Raw genomic sequence first — 16,576 nt, 5'->3', positions numbered from 1 at the left:
GATCTGGTTTTCCAAAGACTCCTTTTACAGACATCACATTTCTTGATTTGTGTACCATGTACTTTGATACCGATGGTTCGAATTTGTTTTCTTTGAAAATGTCTCTGGAATAATAGTTAAAACTTGCACGTTTTCACTGTAGGATGCACAATATTCAACAGCTGAATTGATATTTGTGGAATCTGTAGTGTATTCATCCATAGCTTTGGTAATTTCCTTGTGCTTTCTTCATGCATTGAGCTTATGACTCGACTTCACTGACCACGGTTTCTTAACAGGGCTAACACCTGCCTCTGTAGCTGACTGATTCAGGGTATTTAATTCTTCCTCTATTGATGCAAAATCTGCATCACCTGCACCATGAGAGGCTTCACCTTGTTCAGATACCATCCTTGTTGTTATTCTGTCAAGACATTTAGAACACACAAAGTCATCACTGGAAACATCTTCACTTTGAAACAGTCTTCAAATGAGAATACTTATTCCCAACCTGAACAAAGTCAGGTTTTTTGTTTGTCTTATGTATAACTCTTTTATGGATATGCAAACAATCAGCACACTGTACTCTCCTGTGGCCCCAGTCAGAAGCCATTTCAAACAGTCCTTTTCACAAAACACACTGCAACTGTGTCAAGCGGCAAATTCCTCACGAAAACACATAACTCACTGGATGGTCTCATATTTCTTAGAAGCCTCTTCAGTAAACAAATTAGCACTGAACAACTACAATACAGAAACCTGCAATGAACAACCACGACAAAGAAACTGACAAGAAACAACAACAAGAGTTTTAAAATATCTGCAACAATGAAAGTGAAAAGAAATAACTGCAACAGAGAAAATGACAAGAAATGACTGTAACAAAGACAATAGAAATAAACATTGTAACAAAGATATTAGTAAGAAAAAACTTCAGAGAAGACATACATTACCCTTAAAAGTTAAAAAAAAATGAATTTTTAAAATAAAACCAGTCCAGCTTTAAAGTGGAAGCTCTCCTTTATAGAGAATATAGTACTATATAGTACTAATCAACAGAAAAAAATCTACCTTTTCTGGATTGTCATTTTTGAAACAAAAAAAAACCTAAATTATATAAAAAAATAAAAAGGCGACAGTAAAGGAACTGACAGATATGTCCAAATGGAGGATACCACTGTAATCATAAAGTAATAATCTTTCAAATAAAAAAGTCTCTAACAATATATCTAGAACTGTTAGAGAGATACAGCATTTTAAAAAATTTTCTGAAATTCGCATCTTCAAAATGGTGTTTGCAGTGTCATCTTTGGAGTCTTGTATCTCAGGGCAGGAATTTTTTTGGAGAAAACAAAAAAATGTGTGCTTCTTACTTCTGAAATTTAACATATGCTAAATTCAATAACATTTGATATTATGAAGGTAACCCACCTGCCTGAAGAGTTACAGATTATGCCTATCTGAAGTTCATATATAATGAAAATGACTGTAAAAATATCATAAGTGACTTGTATAATATCTACAGTGCTTCAGTACATTGTTTTTACATTAAGGCCAATTCATTAAGACATGTTGCTAGTGTTCTAAGTAATGTAAATTAAATACAAACAAACGAGAATTGACCATTGACTTGGGGCTCTGCACAACTCCAGTGTCCTAATATCTTAATAGTAAAGCTCCTTTCCTCTCTTGTGAGATGGATAATATGGGTCTGAAAAGCTGTGTGTGTCACACATCTTCAGCTGCTGGCTGTAAAGTGAATGCTGTGTATCAATACTTGAGTGTATTTTCTTCTTGAAATTTATTTCTGTGTACATGTTTTTATAATTGTTTCAGTGTATACTTACATGATATACATGTTTTTGCTACAAACGTTAAATAGTTTGATATCAGTGAAGATATCCTAAAATATTAACTCTCTAATTTCTTCGTATATGAATTTGGATCTTCATCTTAAGCCACTAGTCAGTGATTTCAACAATTACATAAGAACTAACAGTGGAAAATTTGGAATAGAATAATAATATAAATTGTATGAATTAGGATAGAATGTTACTCACCACATAGAGGAGACGTGGAGTGGCAGAGAGTCACATCTAAGAGTAGCCTGTTGGTAAATATTAGCTTAGCAATGTCGATTTGGGTGGATGCTGGGAGTACAGAAGAGGAGGAGAGAAATAAGAACTATAAGTGGAAAAAGATACTGTAGTGCTCCCTGTAAGACTGTGCAGTTGTGGCAGGGACAGGATATTGGGCTGCTAAGTGCAGAATCGAGAAAGATTTGCTGGGAGAAGGAGGGGTGGGGTTGACAGAAGCGAAAGGGGGAAAGGACCATGCTGGGGGAACGAAAAGCATGTGTGAGGCTGAAAGAGGCACGTGGAGGTAGGGGCTAGCGAAGATTTGGAGGGGGGGGGAGGGGGGGAGTTAATGAGAACGAAGAGTATGTTGTAGAGGGAGTTCTCACCTGCACAATTCAGAGAAGCTGTTGTTGATGGGTAGAATCGAGCTGGCGTAAATTGTGGAGAAGTCATTCAAGTCGAGCACATTGTTTTGCATGTCATTGCAGATGCAATGACCACAGGTGACTGGGCTGTATGGAAGGGACTGGACATTGTGGAATGGGTGGCAACTGTTGAAGTGGAGATGATGTGATTGTGGAGGAATGTGAATAGAGAGATGGTCTGGACTGAGGGTAAGGACACCCTATCCACAATCCTCTAGAACCTCAACATCTCCACCATTCACTTCACCTAGTCCTCCTCAGCTCAATGATCCACCTTCCTTGCATCAGCATTTTTTAATCAAACCCACCAACCAGTAACAATACCAACACCCCTATTTCCACAGCTGGCGTCCATTCAATACCAAGAAGTTCCTTCCATACACAGTAACCACCTGCAGCTGTCACCATCTGCAGAGACAAACAGTCCCTCCCCAGATATGCCAAGTGTGCCGAGGCCTTCGCTGACTGAAATTACCTGGCATGCCTTATCCAGAAACAGATCTCTTGCACCCCTCTATGGGCACAGATCCATGCATGTGTCTACTGACTGTCGTAAGTTCTTGCTTGAGTGATAGGATAATGTTGTTGTTGGTGGTGGTGGTGGTGGTGGTGGTGGTGACCTCAAGTAATGCTCCCATGGCAAAGAGGTTGTTAAATGTATCTTGAATAGCAAATCTCAGCCATGTAGATGTTCTATAGAGATACACATTCCTTCATAATATAGTGGAAAAGCAACTTTGTGTGCCAGTAGGGAATGGGCACATTTTCAAACGCCTCATGTTCTGACTGGGCAAATGTAGAATACAGGTGATTTCCTCACTGTAGTGAAGTGGTGACTTATCAGCAGCATATTGTTTCAGAAGAGAAATTTGAAGTAATGGTGACAATATTTTCATTTTTCAATTATGTATGGTTGCTGAATTTTAATTGATAAGATTAAATGGGTTTAACAGAAAAGATTTTTTTTAAATAATTTAAATAAATGTGAGCTGTGATGCCAGTAAATATAATGCATCAGCATTTTTTAATGTTTTCTGTCTTTCCTTGGTTTCTTCTATATTCTTGGAGAAATGGTCTGCCTATGCAACTAAATGAGAATCGTTTGTACTTCAAAAATAGGCCATCAGAAACTAATACCAAAATTGGCAAAAAGGACATCATTAAAATCAGCAGATAACAACACATGTTTAAAAAAAATAACACCAGAATGGACAAAATAAAATTGAAATTGGCCATACGACACACACACACACACACACACACACACAGTCCCTCCTGATAAGTCAGGAACATAATAAGACTGATGTTTGTTAGTGAAAATTGCATACCAGCCTTTATTGATCTGCCAGTAAATACTGGTGTTTTAACTAAGCTCAGAAATCTAATAAAATAGTTGTCATGTGTAACATAGGAGATTAATCTGTCTCAATTTGTAAGAGGACGTTTTTACTCATTAGGGGACCTTAGGGACTAGCTGTCCTATATTTTCTTCATAATTGTAGGATGTGAAAGTAAATGCACAGACGTCAGTTTCCAAGCAGTGGGGTACATTTCTAAAAACAACTCAAAAAAATTTCACTTGAAAATTAGAAGTTATCTGACCACTTATCTACAAAATATGTTGACCTTATTAACGTTATTACCTGCAGCTGAGTGTGTAAAGTAAAAGTTTAGTAATTGCATTACCATTGGTTCGTATCTCACCAATACCAACCTTTTATTTTTATTATTTATATTTTTTAATCCCATGTTAATTAATATTTGGAAATATTAATAAAAATACTGAATCATGTTATTTAATAAAAATAACATTTTTGTTTTTAATTAAAAAAAACATCAAAATGTAAGTATTCACATAAATTAAAATATGGTACAAAATTGCAAAAGATCAAAAAGAAAAAGAAAATAAAACACTTGATCAGTATTATTTAAGTACGGCATAGATTAGGCTGGAGAACTGCATCAAACCAATCTTCAGACTGAAGATGACAACAACATACAGTAAGACAGTTCAAATATCTATCAAATTTTATTTCCATGCAGTTAGTAATTAAAAACAGAACATTTTATTTATATTCAAATTTATGATCCAGCATTTGATAATTAATATTTCCACATGTTAAATAAATATGGAATTTACAGCAAAGTAAAAGAAACTCACTACCAAAAGATACGAACCACAGGATACATATATCTTGGGACAACCGGGGAAATCTGGGAAAAAACTAGGAATTTTGTCATCTGTGAGAAAACCGGAAAAAAACTGGGAATTTTTTAGAATTCCAGGAATTTTATCATTGCTTTTATTTTCATTTAAATTTATGTAATTCTGAGTGGTAAAAACTGATACCGTAACAAAGAATTTTAGTGTGTCTTACTACTGCAGAATAATACTGCAACAACAACAAATAAACTAGAGAGGAAAAAACTTGAGTTGCAGAGGAAATGCACCATTTACAACAAAAAAACACAGTGCGTACACAAGTGTCTGCCAATAGCAAAGCTTGTCAAAGGCTTTAGGACAAAGTGTATGCAATACTTTATAACAACAAACTGCTTCCGATGAGCACTGTGTCACTGCTGTTTGCAATAGTTCATTTGAGCAGTTGCCAGTGGGCTCATGCGCATTCACAGTTGAGTCCCCTATGAGCAGTACCTTCTCCCGCTTCTGGCTACCTGAAGTGTGGCTAGTAGCTCTGTCAGCAGTAGCAATAAGCGGCTAGATGCTTAGTCTCCTCGTGAGTCGTGTTTTTGTTTACTGATTTCTGTGGCTGGGAGCTATGAAGCGAATTAAAATGTATTCACATAATTACGGAAAGCTAAAATATGTTATTAGTTTCGGTTTTATAATTTTATTTTATTTTCACATTTTTGGTAGTCAAGCATTAATTGCCTTGCAGAACAGTGAAGTTATTTTTGACGGTTTGTTAAAGAAATGTGGCTTTTATTGATCTTTTCCACAGAGGCAGTCAATTTATTTGTAACAAAGTGTTTCATTCCACACTATTGGCTGGTTTCAACTGTTTGCTGAATTTCGAGAGCATGTTTTGATCGTCTGGCATGTACGGCTTTATGCCATGATAAAGAACGAAACAGAGATACTACAGTACTGGTAACCCAAGAAAATTTGCATCCCAAAAACCACACGGGAAAACTTAATATCAGGTTGGGACTACTTCTTTGTGAATCTGGACATACTGATGTGCACTTTAAGCCAAATTATTCATTTTAGTATAGTTTACGAAATTCCTAAGCTCTTGGAGTATCCTGTGATATCCTGTTTTGTTCAGGATGTAATGTAAGATTTCTTAATTCTATATACATACAAACATACGAGCTTCTTATGTCATTGTAGCTGGGCATGCACAGTAACACCTGTTTTCCAGCGCCCTCTGACAACTGCTGAAATGTAATCTAACAGGTCGCAGGAAAATATTTCAAATGTTGGTTTGAAAAGTGTTACTTACAAAGTAAATTTCATGTCACACAAGAATAATTGTTTTATGTGAGAATCTGCTTTGAATTTCATAAATCACAGGGTGTTTGACTCTCGTTTAAAGTTTAACAGTTTGAGGGCCAGCCTCTTGGAAGAATTTTGAGCCTAGAAGGCCAGACATTTATGTCATTATTTAAAATTTTACTGGTACTTTTGGGTGAAGTATCTTAAAATGTAACATATGCAAAAAAAAAAATACCAATATTATATGTGGAAGCTTAGCCTTCCTCGTAGCTGCAATATGTATATTAATTAAAACTATTAACTTTTCCTGTTTGTGTGTTTATACTACTTAATAGTGATATTGCTATTGTCTGACTACAGCATGTGTTCTATACTCTGAATATGTGCTATCATCGACTGGTGAGCTATGATTGGCTTACAAAAGGACATCGCAATCTTGATATCAGTGCTTCAGAAATTAATGTTCTGTGTTTGGTTGAATTTGAATATATACATTTGTAATATGAAACTATGCAGCCTATTGTAATACGAGAATATATAGCATATGTGTTGCTGCCCATCAAATATTTTTCCAAAACGTGTTTCTCTTTCAGAGAACTGATCAGTTTTACAGTCCTGAGGGAAGGTGTACTGTCACTTAATGTGGAAAAAGTGAATTTTTAACTGGGAAATCCAGGAAAAATCTGGGAATATTTTTTTCCTTGTTCTCGTATGCACCCCGAACAAATTACTAGAGTTTAATATTATGCAGTCAGCTGCTGGCATCTGTGTTAGTAAGCTGGAAATATGTAACAGCAATTGGAAATCTCCCGATTTTCGAAGGTGACTTTCTTCAGTGATTTTAAAGAAGAGAGATAAATTCCATCATATTGTGCGTTTTAATTGATGCCAGGCACTGCCCTTCAAATCCTGGAAGTATGAAGCATATTGAAGTGGGTCAGTCTGTAAGGTCCCGTTGTCACTTGCGAATACATAGAAAGAAGGTTCCTTTATTGTATGATTATATGATAGCGGAACAAACACTGGTAGCAGTTACTTCTGTAAAATATCTGGGAGTATGCGTGCGGAACGATTTGAAGTGGAATGATCATATAAAATTAATTGTTGGTAAGGCGGGTACAAGGTTGAGATTCATTGGGAGAGTCCTTAGAAAATGTAGTCCATCAACAAAGGAGGTGGCTTAAAAAAAAAAAACTCGTTCGACCTATCGCGGTGTAGCTTGCTCGCCAGGTTTCGAGAGGGTGCGTTTCTGGATGAGGTATCGAATATATTGCTTCCCCCTACTTATACCTCCCGAGGAGATCACGAATGTAAAATTAGGGAGATTAGAGCGCGCACGGAGGCTTTCAGACAGTCATTCTTCCCGCGAACCATACGCGACTGGAACAGGAAAGGGAGGTGATGACAGTGGCACGTAAAGTGCCCTCCGCCACACACCGTAGGGTGGCTTGCGGAGTATAAATGTAGATGTAGATCACAATTGTATATTAGCAAGGGCCAACAGTACAGTTTCTTTTAACATATACCAGAGTCCATACAAATGTATACTGTTGGAATTTGACAGTGGACAAGCTTGATGGGTGGGCCTACACCAAGAGAAATTGTTAATTAGACTTTTATTTGTATCCTAATAATATTTGCTTAATTTCAAATCATATAATATGACTCAACAACAAAGCGGTATAGCAGTTAATTCAGTGTGTTCCATCCAGACATGGCATACTGCTGTTGCCAAGCAGTATAGTAGTTAATTCAATGTGTCTCCATCCAGATATAGCATAACAATGAGAAACTGTGAATTGTTAAGATACTGCAAATCAGTCTACTGTGCAGTCATGTGGGTAGACGGATTATTGGGGGTTAGATGAAGTAGCAAGAACTTGCACTGTATGATGATCACTATTCTGATGCAATATTGCACAAGACTGAAGTCCATCAGTAGTGTTTTCACACACTGATTTACACAATTTGGAATCTAAATGAGAGCACACCCATAAAAAGTCCTGCCAACATAACCTGAAAGGACATTACGTAGTTCATGCAAACGTCTTCCTCATAATGCTCAGATATTGTTATAGCTAATTTTGTGATGGGATCCTGGTATTCAAACTGTTTCAATTATTTAAAGTAGTTGGTGGCAAAACTGTTCCGTACTGTTGATTCAGCACTAAAGTAATATGTGCAACATCTTACAAATACTGTTGTCGTTCTGTGTTTTCAAGAATCAGAGGGACGTGACATGTGCTGTGTGATCTCATCACTGTGCCAGCTTTTATTGGTTCCACAGTACCGAACACTTGTGGGATTTCAGGCGCTCATACAGAAGGAATGGGTGTCTCTGGGACATCCATTTAGCTCAAGACTTGGTCATGTTCTACGCTCTTCTTCTGAAAGGGTTAGTGAGTGCTGAAGACTTTATTGTAATTTACTTTGCTGGCTAACTCCCATTTTAGAATACATTATTTATTTCAAACATATTTTTTAAACATGAAAGTTCTGTGCCATAACTTTACTTGTCCCATAAAACAAATGTAATCAACACTGAAATCATACTCAATGATGTGTGCTTTTGCAGTCCCCTGAACTCCTGCTGTTTCTGGATTGTGTGTGGCAGCTATTACAGCAGTTTCCCATCGAGTTCGAGTTCACTGAAACATACTTGACTACATTATGGGATTCAGCTCATATCTCAGTATTTGAGACCTTCCTTTTTGACTGTGAGAGGGATCGTGATGTTGCTGCTAAGGTAAATTGTTATATACCAAGTACCTCTTAGATATTGTAACAAAAGTGTTTGAGCTTTTTACATTGTAGTTGCTGGAAAAGGAAGTTGGGATTTGGGTCATATAAGTCTGACAAAGAAATATTTTAGCTAACTCAGCATTGTGTCACATTATGTTTTTTCCCACTCTGCCTTTGTTTGTTTGTTTATTGGTGCATTGCCAGAATTAAAACTCAATGAATGTTGAACTTTCATTTTGTTACTTCATTTTCAGCTGTTGCCATTCGCAGACTAAATAAAATGTAGGTTTACAGTTACATTACACCATTACTTGTTCCATAGATCATGAATGACATTTCGTAATAATGTGGAAATTGTCAGTTTACCATTAGGTTTCTTTAAGTGATATAATTAAATTTGTTTATCTGTTTATTTATTGATTTATTTTTACAATTATTACTTAATGTCTAAAAATTCATCTGTTGAGTAAAAGGAGTTGTCTTTCATAAATTCTTTTAATTTGTTTCTAAATGCTGGTTGGCTGTTTGTCAGACTTGTAATGCTGTTTGGTAAATGAACAAAGACGTTTGTAGCAGCATAATTCACTCCTTTGTGTTTCAAAGACAGATTTAATGCAGAATAGTGAAGATCATCCTTTCATCTAGTGTTGTTACTATGCACTTTGCTATTATTTTTTAATTGGGATAGGTTTTTAACAAATTTTAAAGTGAATACATGTATTGTGAAGGTTCTGTGAATATCCCTAAATCCTTTAAAAAAGTCTGCAAGATGATCTTGGGTGGACTCCAGCTATTTTTCTGATTGCATGCTTTTGTGCAATGATTACTTTTTCTCTTAATGGTGAATTACCCGAAAATATGATGTCATATGAAAGCAGTGAATGAAAATAGGCGTAGTAGATTAATTTACTCGTATGTTAATCACCAACATTTTAAATGACCCTAATTGCACAAGTAGCTGAACTCAATCGTCTCAGCAGATCATCAATGTGTTTCTTAAGAATTCAATTTCTCATCAGTCCACACACCCAGAAATTTTGAATATTCTGCCTTAGCAACAGACTTCCATTCATAGTCTATATTTATCCATGGTATTATGCCATTTACTGTACAGAATTGTATAAACTGTGTTTCCTCAAAATTTAGTGGGAGTCCATTTGGAGAGAACCACTTAATAATTTTCCTCAGCTGATTCTTGCTCCTTGGGTGTGATTACTATACTTGTATCATCAGCAAAAAGAACTAACTTTGCATCTTCATGAATATAGAGTGGCAAGTTGTTAATACATATTAAGAATGATAAGGGACCCCAAGACTGAACCCTGTGGGACACCATTCTTGATACCTCCCCAGTTAGAGGACTCTGTTCGTTTTTGTAGACTATCTGTACTGTTAATTTCAGCCTTCTGCATTCTTCAAGTTAAGTATGAATTAAATCATGTATGCACTATCCCACACATACCACAATACTTAAGCTTATCTAGAAGAATTTCATGATTCACACAATCAAAAGCCTGTGAGAGATCACAAAATATTCCAATGGGTGATGTTTGGTTATTCATTGCATTTAATATTTGAGCAGTGAAAGCATATATAGCATTTTCTGTTGAAAAGCCTTTCTGAAAACCAAACTGACATTTTCTTAGTACCTGATTTTTACAAATATGTGAAGCCGCTCATGAATACATTACTTTTTCAAGAATTTTGGCTAAAGCTATCAGAAGTGACATTCCATAGCCAAACTGAATTATATCCTGGTCTTTCAAGATAGGCTTTTTGCAACGTTTGCTAAGCCAACAGTGATAAAATTTGTATGAAGTGGAAATTTTATTTATTAGAACAGAGAGAGAGGGCATCAAACCAAACTGAATAAAATGCTGTGCTGGAGCCAAAACATCCTCCCTGCAGTGTTGTAGGTATTATACAAAATCTAATACTTGAAGGAATTGATTGTGCTCCCCTTTAGAAACATAGTACAAAATTCATTCTGAACCTAACGTGTCAAATTTTTTTTGCATCCACCTTGACTGATCGAGCCATATTATGTTGGTGTGGTACTAATTTTTTTAATCTTTTCACTAAAGTTCTGTTGTTTTCTTAGTTTTGTGACAGATAGCCACAGCAGGGTATTATTCCAAAATTGTATCTGACAATGAGATGCTTATAAAACAGAGATGGTGTCATTAAATTCTACACTGTTGAACATATAGCACTAAATTAGAAATGAGTAGCGTGTGGTGGTGGTAATTGCATTTCAGTGACAAGGATGTGCACAACACGATGTGACCCAGTTTGCATCTCATTGATTTGATTTGAACAGGGACATCAGAACAACAGCAATCCTGGCCCACTATTGCCTGCACTGAAACAGTGTTTATTGTGAATTTTCACTCCATGTGGTTCTAATAAAGCCAATCAGTACTCTTGAAGACTGCTACAATGCCCCTTACTACTTCCTTTTTAGACACAATTTTGTGTGCCTATTGATCTCCAGTGACTCACATTGGAAGATTAGCTGTCATGCAGTTCCATTGTCCTCATCACACAGCCTACGCCTAGGGGCTTCTTTCTCTACACCCATCATTTTTATATGTTTCTTAAAGTTCCCGTAGCCTGTCGTTCGTCCTACCATGAGCTTAGTCTGTTACCTGTTCAGCCCAAGAGTAGAGAACTACTCTTAAAACATGACTTTGGCAACATTAGCTTGCCAAGTTTTTGTTTTGGGATCATAGTGTCCAATATTTTACATGTTGTCTACTGAACTAGTTTCATAGTTATCGCCTTAATGATGCTTAGGAAAGTTTTTGGTCCAGGAAATGGAGCTGTTGGAGCTGGCCTGGCTAGCCTGTTGATTTGTTCATTACCACTGATTTCTGAGTGACCAGGGACCCACAGCAGTTTACCCTGTTGCTTTCCCCTAGTCTCACAAGGGCTTTGCGTCATTCTGCAGTGATCTTCGACCTGAAACTTCCTGGCAGTTTAAAACTGTTGCCGGGCTGAGACTCAAACTCGGGAACTTTGCCTTTTGCGGGCAACTGCTCTACTGACTGAGGTACCCAAGCACAACGCACAACCCGTCCTCACAGCTTCAGTTCTGCCACTACCTCGTCTCCTACCTTCCAAACTTCACAGAAGCTCTCCTGTGAAACTTGCAGAACTAGCAGTCTAGCAGGCCTGGAACAATTGAAGCTGTGAGGATGGGTCATGAGGCGTACTCAGATAGCTCAGTTAGTAGAGCCCTTTTCCAGGAAAGTCAAAGGTCCAGAGTTTGACTATCGATCCAGCACACAGTTTTAATCTGCCAGGAAGTTTTATATCAGTGCACACTCCACTGCAGAGTGAAAATTTCATTATGGGAACTTCCCCCAGGCTGTGGATAAGCCATGTCTCTGCAATTCCATTCTTCCAGGGGTGCTAGTTCTGCTAGGTTTGCAGGAGAGCTTCTGTGAAGTTTGGAAGGTAGGAGATGAGGTACTGGCAGAATTGAAGCTGCAAGGATGGGTCATGAGCCATGCTTGGGTATCTCAGTTGGTAGTAGAGGTGGTAAAAACTGTTCTTTTCAGAAATCGGATCAGAACTGGTCAGTCACTGAAATGAACTAGCTCTTTTTCATGATTCAACACTCACCATTCACTAACAAAAAATAAGTAAAAGGAAGTACGTTGCCTTTTCAATTCATGTCACTAAACCTGAATTTTTATCTGATGTGGTCCTATTGTGAAAGAACTTGTAAAGAGACATAATAATTTTGTGTTGTGTCCCCAGTAATTTTCAGATAAAACAGTTTAAAATTTTGTTTGTTGTAAAAATTATAAATATTATATCAAAATCCTAAATATTTCTTATGAAGTGGAAAAATTTTGAGAATGAGGACTTATTCTTGTTATATTTTGATACTTTTATTGGAAAAAAATATAAAAATTATATCAATTGTAATTGAAGTATATCTGCAGTTATCACTTAGAGTCGGTATGTTCGCATAAAGGAAAAATTAATCAATATTGTCATTTATAAATAAAATTTGACCCATTCTAGTTTATGTGAGTCTCTTTCTCTTGTTAGTGCACATTTGTCCTGCTTTTGAAAATGTTCGTTCACAGGTCACTGATGCTGCTGTGATACATAATATTTTTAGAATCAGCTTATACAGTGCTGGCCACAACAATTTTCTTGTTTCCCACCAGTTTAAGGGGTTGCTGTGTCCAGGCAAATTTCCCACCACTAAATAATTGTTCAGTTCGACAATTGCCACACTTTTGGGTCATGACTTGTTTCGTTGAACTCTTCCCAGACTGAAGAAGTCTCATGTGTCACAGTGGTTGAGAAATGAGCTCTGTTTTTTTCTTGTTGAACAACCAACACTTTCATTTTTACAATATCCTTCATGTAGTGGTTCTGAAACATGTTGTAGTCTGAAAATTCTGGTCTTTGAATCGGGTGTCCAGTAATATAGCCTGACTAATCAGTTCATTGTTGGAGATAACCCCAAGCCACTCTGATAACCCTTTAAGCAAATTATCGACCAATGACTCTACTTCTTGAGGATTTTTTTATTTTTATATTTAAAAGACTCTAGTTGCTGTTCCATTGATCTTGGTAAGATTTTCATTTTTAAAAGTGATATTGTTTTCTCTGAGAACACTTCTTTGGTTGCCTCATCTAACACTTACAAAATCCTTAAAGCCTGTTGTATTATCTCCTAATCTGTACCTTTTAAGTTTAAGGTGATCGATTTTCCACCTAAAATAGCGAGGCAAGAAATAATAGCATCTGTATTTAAAGTAAATCTTTGCAACATTTTGTCAGTAGTGTTCCATCTGGTTGGTACATTGTGTTTCAGTATCAGTCAATCTTTTTTAAATTTTCTTGCATTTCAGCAAGTTTGCTTAAAACAAAGGGTCTCTCCTTAAGAAAGATAACAACTCATATTGACCTCATCAATGGTTTTTTATGTGGGCTTTCTAGCTGCCTGTTGCAGAGTGAGGTTTAAAGAATGTGCAAAGTGGGTAATATGTGGAAGTTTCAGGAGCATGGCAGTTAATTTCATATTTGATGCAGCTTGTGTTGTTATGGAAATGATTTGAAAATTGATATTGTATTTGGGATAACAGACTTTACTCGGTTTGAGTGTTTTCTGCAGTGTGTCTGTCCTTGAATTATGAGCACTCTAAAAGGTATGGCTTTAGTTGACTCTTCTCATGTATGAAATGTGCGGGTGAATGCATAGAAACTAATGATATTTACACTCATCCATGCATCTGGCAAAAGGCAGACCGCCTTTGCAGTGGTCAAATAACTTTTAATTTTATCAAATAACTCATAATGCAAACTGGGTATTAGAGAGCTTGACATTATTTTACAACTTGGTTAATTATTGGAACCTTAATATTGGTGACTATTTATTTACAGCTCGTACAAAATAGATACATGTTTCAAAGTTTTACTGACCTTCAAAGTTGTCACCATCATTGTGTATAACCTGTTGTCAGCGATGTGGAAGTCATAGGATACTCTTAGCAGTGCCAGTTGTGTTGACAGTTTGAACAGTGTGGTCTATTGCCTGACGAATTTGTAGAAGTTCTGAATCGAATGCCGTGAAGTCAGAAGGGCATAAGTCAGGGGACTGCAGTAGGTGGTACAGCACTTAGCAGTCCCATCAGTCAAACAAATCAGTAACAGCTTGCACTGTACGTGCTTGAGCACTGTCCTCCAAAATGATGGCCATGTCCTGCAGAAAGTGTCATTGCTTCTGTCTCTATGCTGTTCATTTTTGGAACACAACCTATGACCATCTTAGAGACAGAAGTGATGACCCTTTCTGCAGGACCTGACCATTATTTTGCAGGACAGTGCTCAAGCACGTACATTGCAAGCTGTTACTGATTTGTTTGAGTGATGGGGCTGGTAAGTGCTATACCACCTATTGCACTCACCTGACTTAAGCCCTTGTAAGCTCAACTCTATTCCTAAACTGAAGGAAACACTTCACGGTATTCGCTTCAGAACTGCTGCAAATTCGTCGGGCAATAGACCACGCTGCTCAAACTGTCAACATTGCTGTCAGCAGGTTATACACAATGCTGGTGACTACTTTGAAGGTCAGTAAAAGTTTGAAAAATATATCTATTTTGTACGAGCTGTAAATAAATAGTTGCCACTATTAAAGTTCCAACTGTCGTATATATTAACTTGATTGGCCTCATTGGACCACTTGAGTCATTCCATGTTGAATTTATGTTTGAAGATTGGACTACTTGCTTCTTGACTTCAGCTCAGTACTGTTTCATTCGTTCCGTAAACAATTTTCTTAACTTGTCTGAAATCTCTACTGGTCTTCTGTGCATCATTTCTGCTTAAAATTTATGATTCATAAGGAGAGTGTTAATTTTGTTCTCTGCATCACTAATTCGGAGCCTAACTGCTTCAAGATCTTGCTGAATTTCTTTGACACTCTGTCCTCCTGTCTTCTTTCCGAGACTTCTCATCTCTAGTTGTTTTAAAATCCTGTTGTCAGGCAGTCGTAAGACATGAAAGAAATATGAGATTCTTTTCTTCTTAATTGTGCTGCTGATTGGGTCAATCTTACAATAGACAGTTTCGTTAGGGAGGATTCTCCGGACTCCATCAACCTGCTATTTTTTATTGATGCATGTTCTGATAATTCTTTGTTCAGTTTTGAAGAGTTGATTGGTTCTTCTTTCATTTTTAATTTGAACAGAGTTTCACAAGCATAAGTTGCTTCCGGGAGAGTTACAGTTATGTAATGTTGGATCTTAGTGTCTGTTGACAGGAATTTCTTATTATATGTTGACCAGGTTAGAAATTGTGCTTTTTTTTTCATTTTGTTGGTTCTATTATTCATGTTGCTTTCACATCTAAGTTGTGCAAAATAATTTCTTCAAGATATTTAAATTGTAAAACTGTATTAATTGCTTGATCATTTATGAAGATTTTATCTATGCAAAGAGTTTTCATGGGCATGATTTCAGTTTTCTCAAAGTATATTTGTAATCCTATTTTTGAAGCAATTTTCTGGAGACTTGTGATCTGAGCCTGAACTTCTTCCATGTCAAGGGCTAAGAGAACTAAATCATCAGCAAACCCAAGGCAGTTTGTTCTTATTGCTGGTTTTCCTCCAATTTTAATTTTACATGGATTTTGTTTTTGCCAGATTGTCATGATGTAATCAAGGGCCACATTGAAAAGCAAAGGGGGCAATCCACCACCTTGTCTGTCCTGTTTTTATTGTGAAAGCTTTTGACATTTCTCCTCTAAACTTAGCCTTTGAATTGTGTTAGTTAAAGTTAGCTGAATGAGTCTTACCAGTTTGGGATGGAGGCCATATACTCTAAGGATTTTTAAAATTGTGGATCCGTGAACACTATCATATACGTTTTTAAAATCTATGAATGAGATGAATAATTGTTCATTTCTTTACTTGTAATACTCCATTATTAGTTTCTGGCTAAGAATTTGGTCTGAGCAGCTTCTGTATGGTCAAAATCCTCCTTGATATTCTCCAAGTTGTGGTTCCAGAATGTTTCTCATCCTATTGTAAATTATGCGTGAAAAAATTTTGTATGTGCAGTCCAGAAGGCTTATTCCTCTGTAATTATCTGGGTTGGCTCTATCTCCTTTTTTAAATAATGGATGGATTATTCCTGAGGTCCAGTGCTCTGGAATTTTCTCTGTGATCCACATTTCAGTTAGATGTTGATGGAGATTTATGACCACAGGTTTTCCAGCATTCTTCCAGATTTCTGCAAATACATAAGTATATATACTTTCCGCTCCCGGGATTGAAATGACTCCTTACCCTCTCCCTTAAAACCCAAATCCTTTCGTCTTTCCCTCTCCTTCCCTCTTTCCTGATGAGGCAACCATTGGTTGCG

General features: G+C 36.8%; 1 protein-coding gene across 1 annotated transcript in view; it reads left to right on the top strand.

Annotated features, from left to right (window-relative positions):
- LOC124805027 (myotubularin-related protein 10-B) overlaps positions 1-16,576 on the top strand; it is a 107,955-nt gene that overhangs the window by 41,618 nt on the left and 49,761 nt on the right. Inside the window, exons 10-11 of the mRNA XM_047265437.1 lie at positions 8,165-8,337; positions 8,518-8,688. Of these exons, the coding sequence (XP_047121393.1) occupies positions 8,165-8,337; positions 8,518-8,688 (344 nt within the window). The remainder of the gene's footprint in view (positions 1-8,164; positions 8,338-8,517; positions 8,689-16,576) is intronic.

The sequence above is a fragment of the Schistocerca piceifrons genome, chromosome 7 (assembly GCF_021461385.2).
Source record: "Schistocerca piceifrons isolate TAMUIC-IGC-003096 chromosome 7, iqSchPice1.1, whole genome shotgun sequence".
In the NCBI taxonomy this organism is placed as follows: domain Eukaryota; kingdom Metazoa; phylum Arthropoda; class Insecta; order Orthoptera; family Acrididae; genus Schistocerca; species Schistocerca piceifrons.
This window is presented reverse-complemented; position numbering and strand designations above follow the sequence as displayed.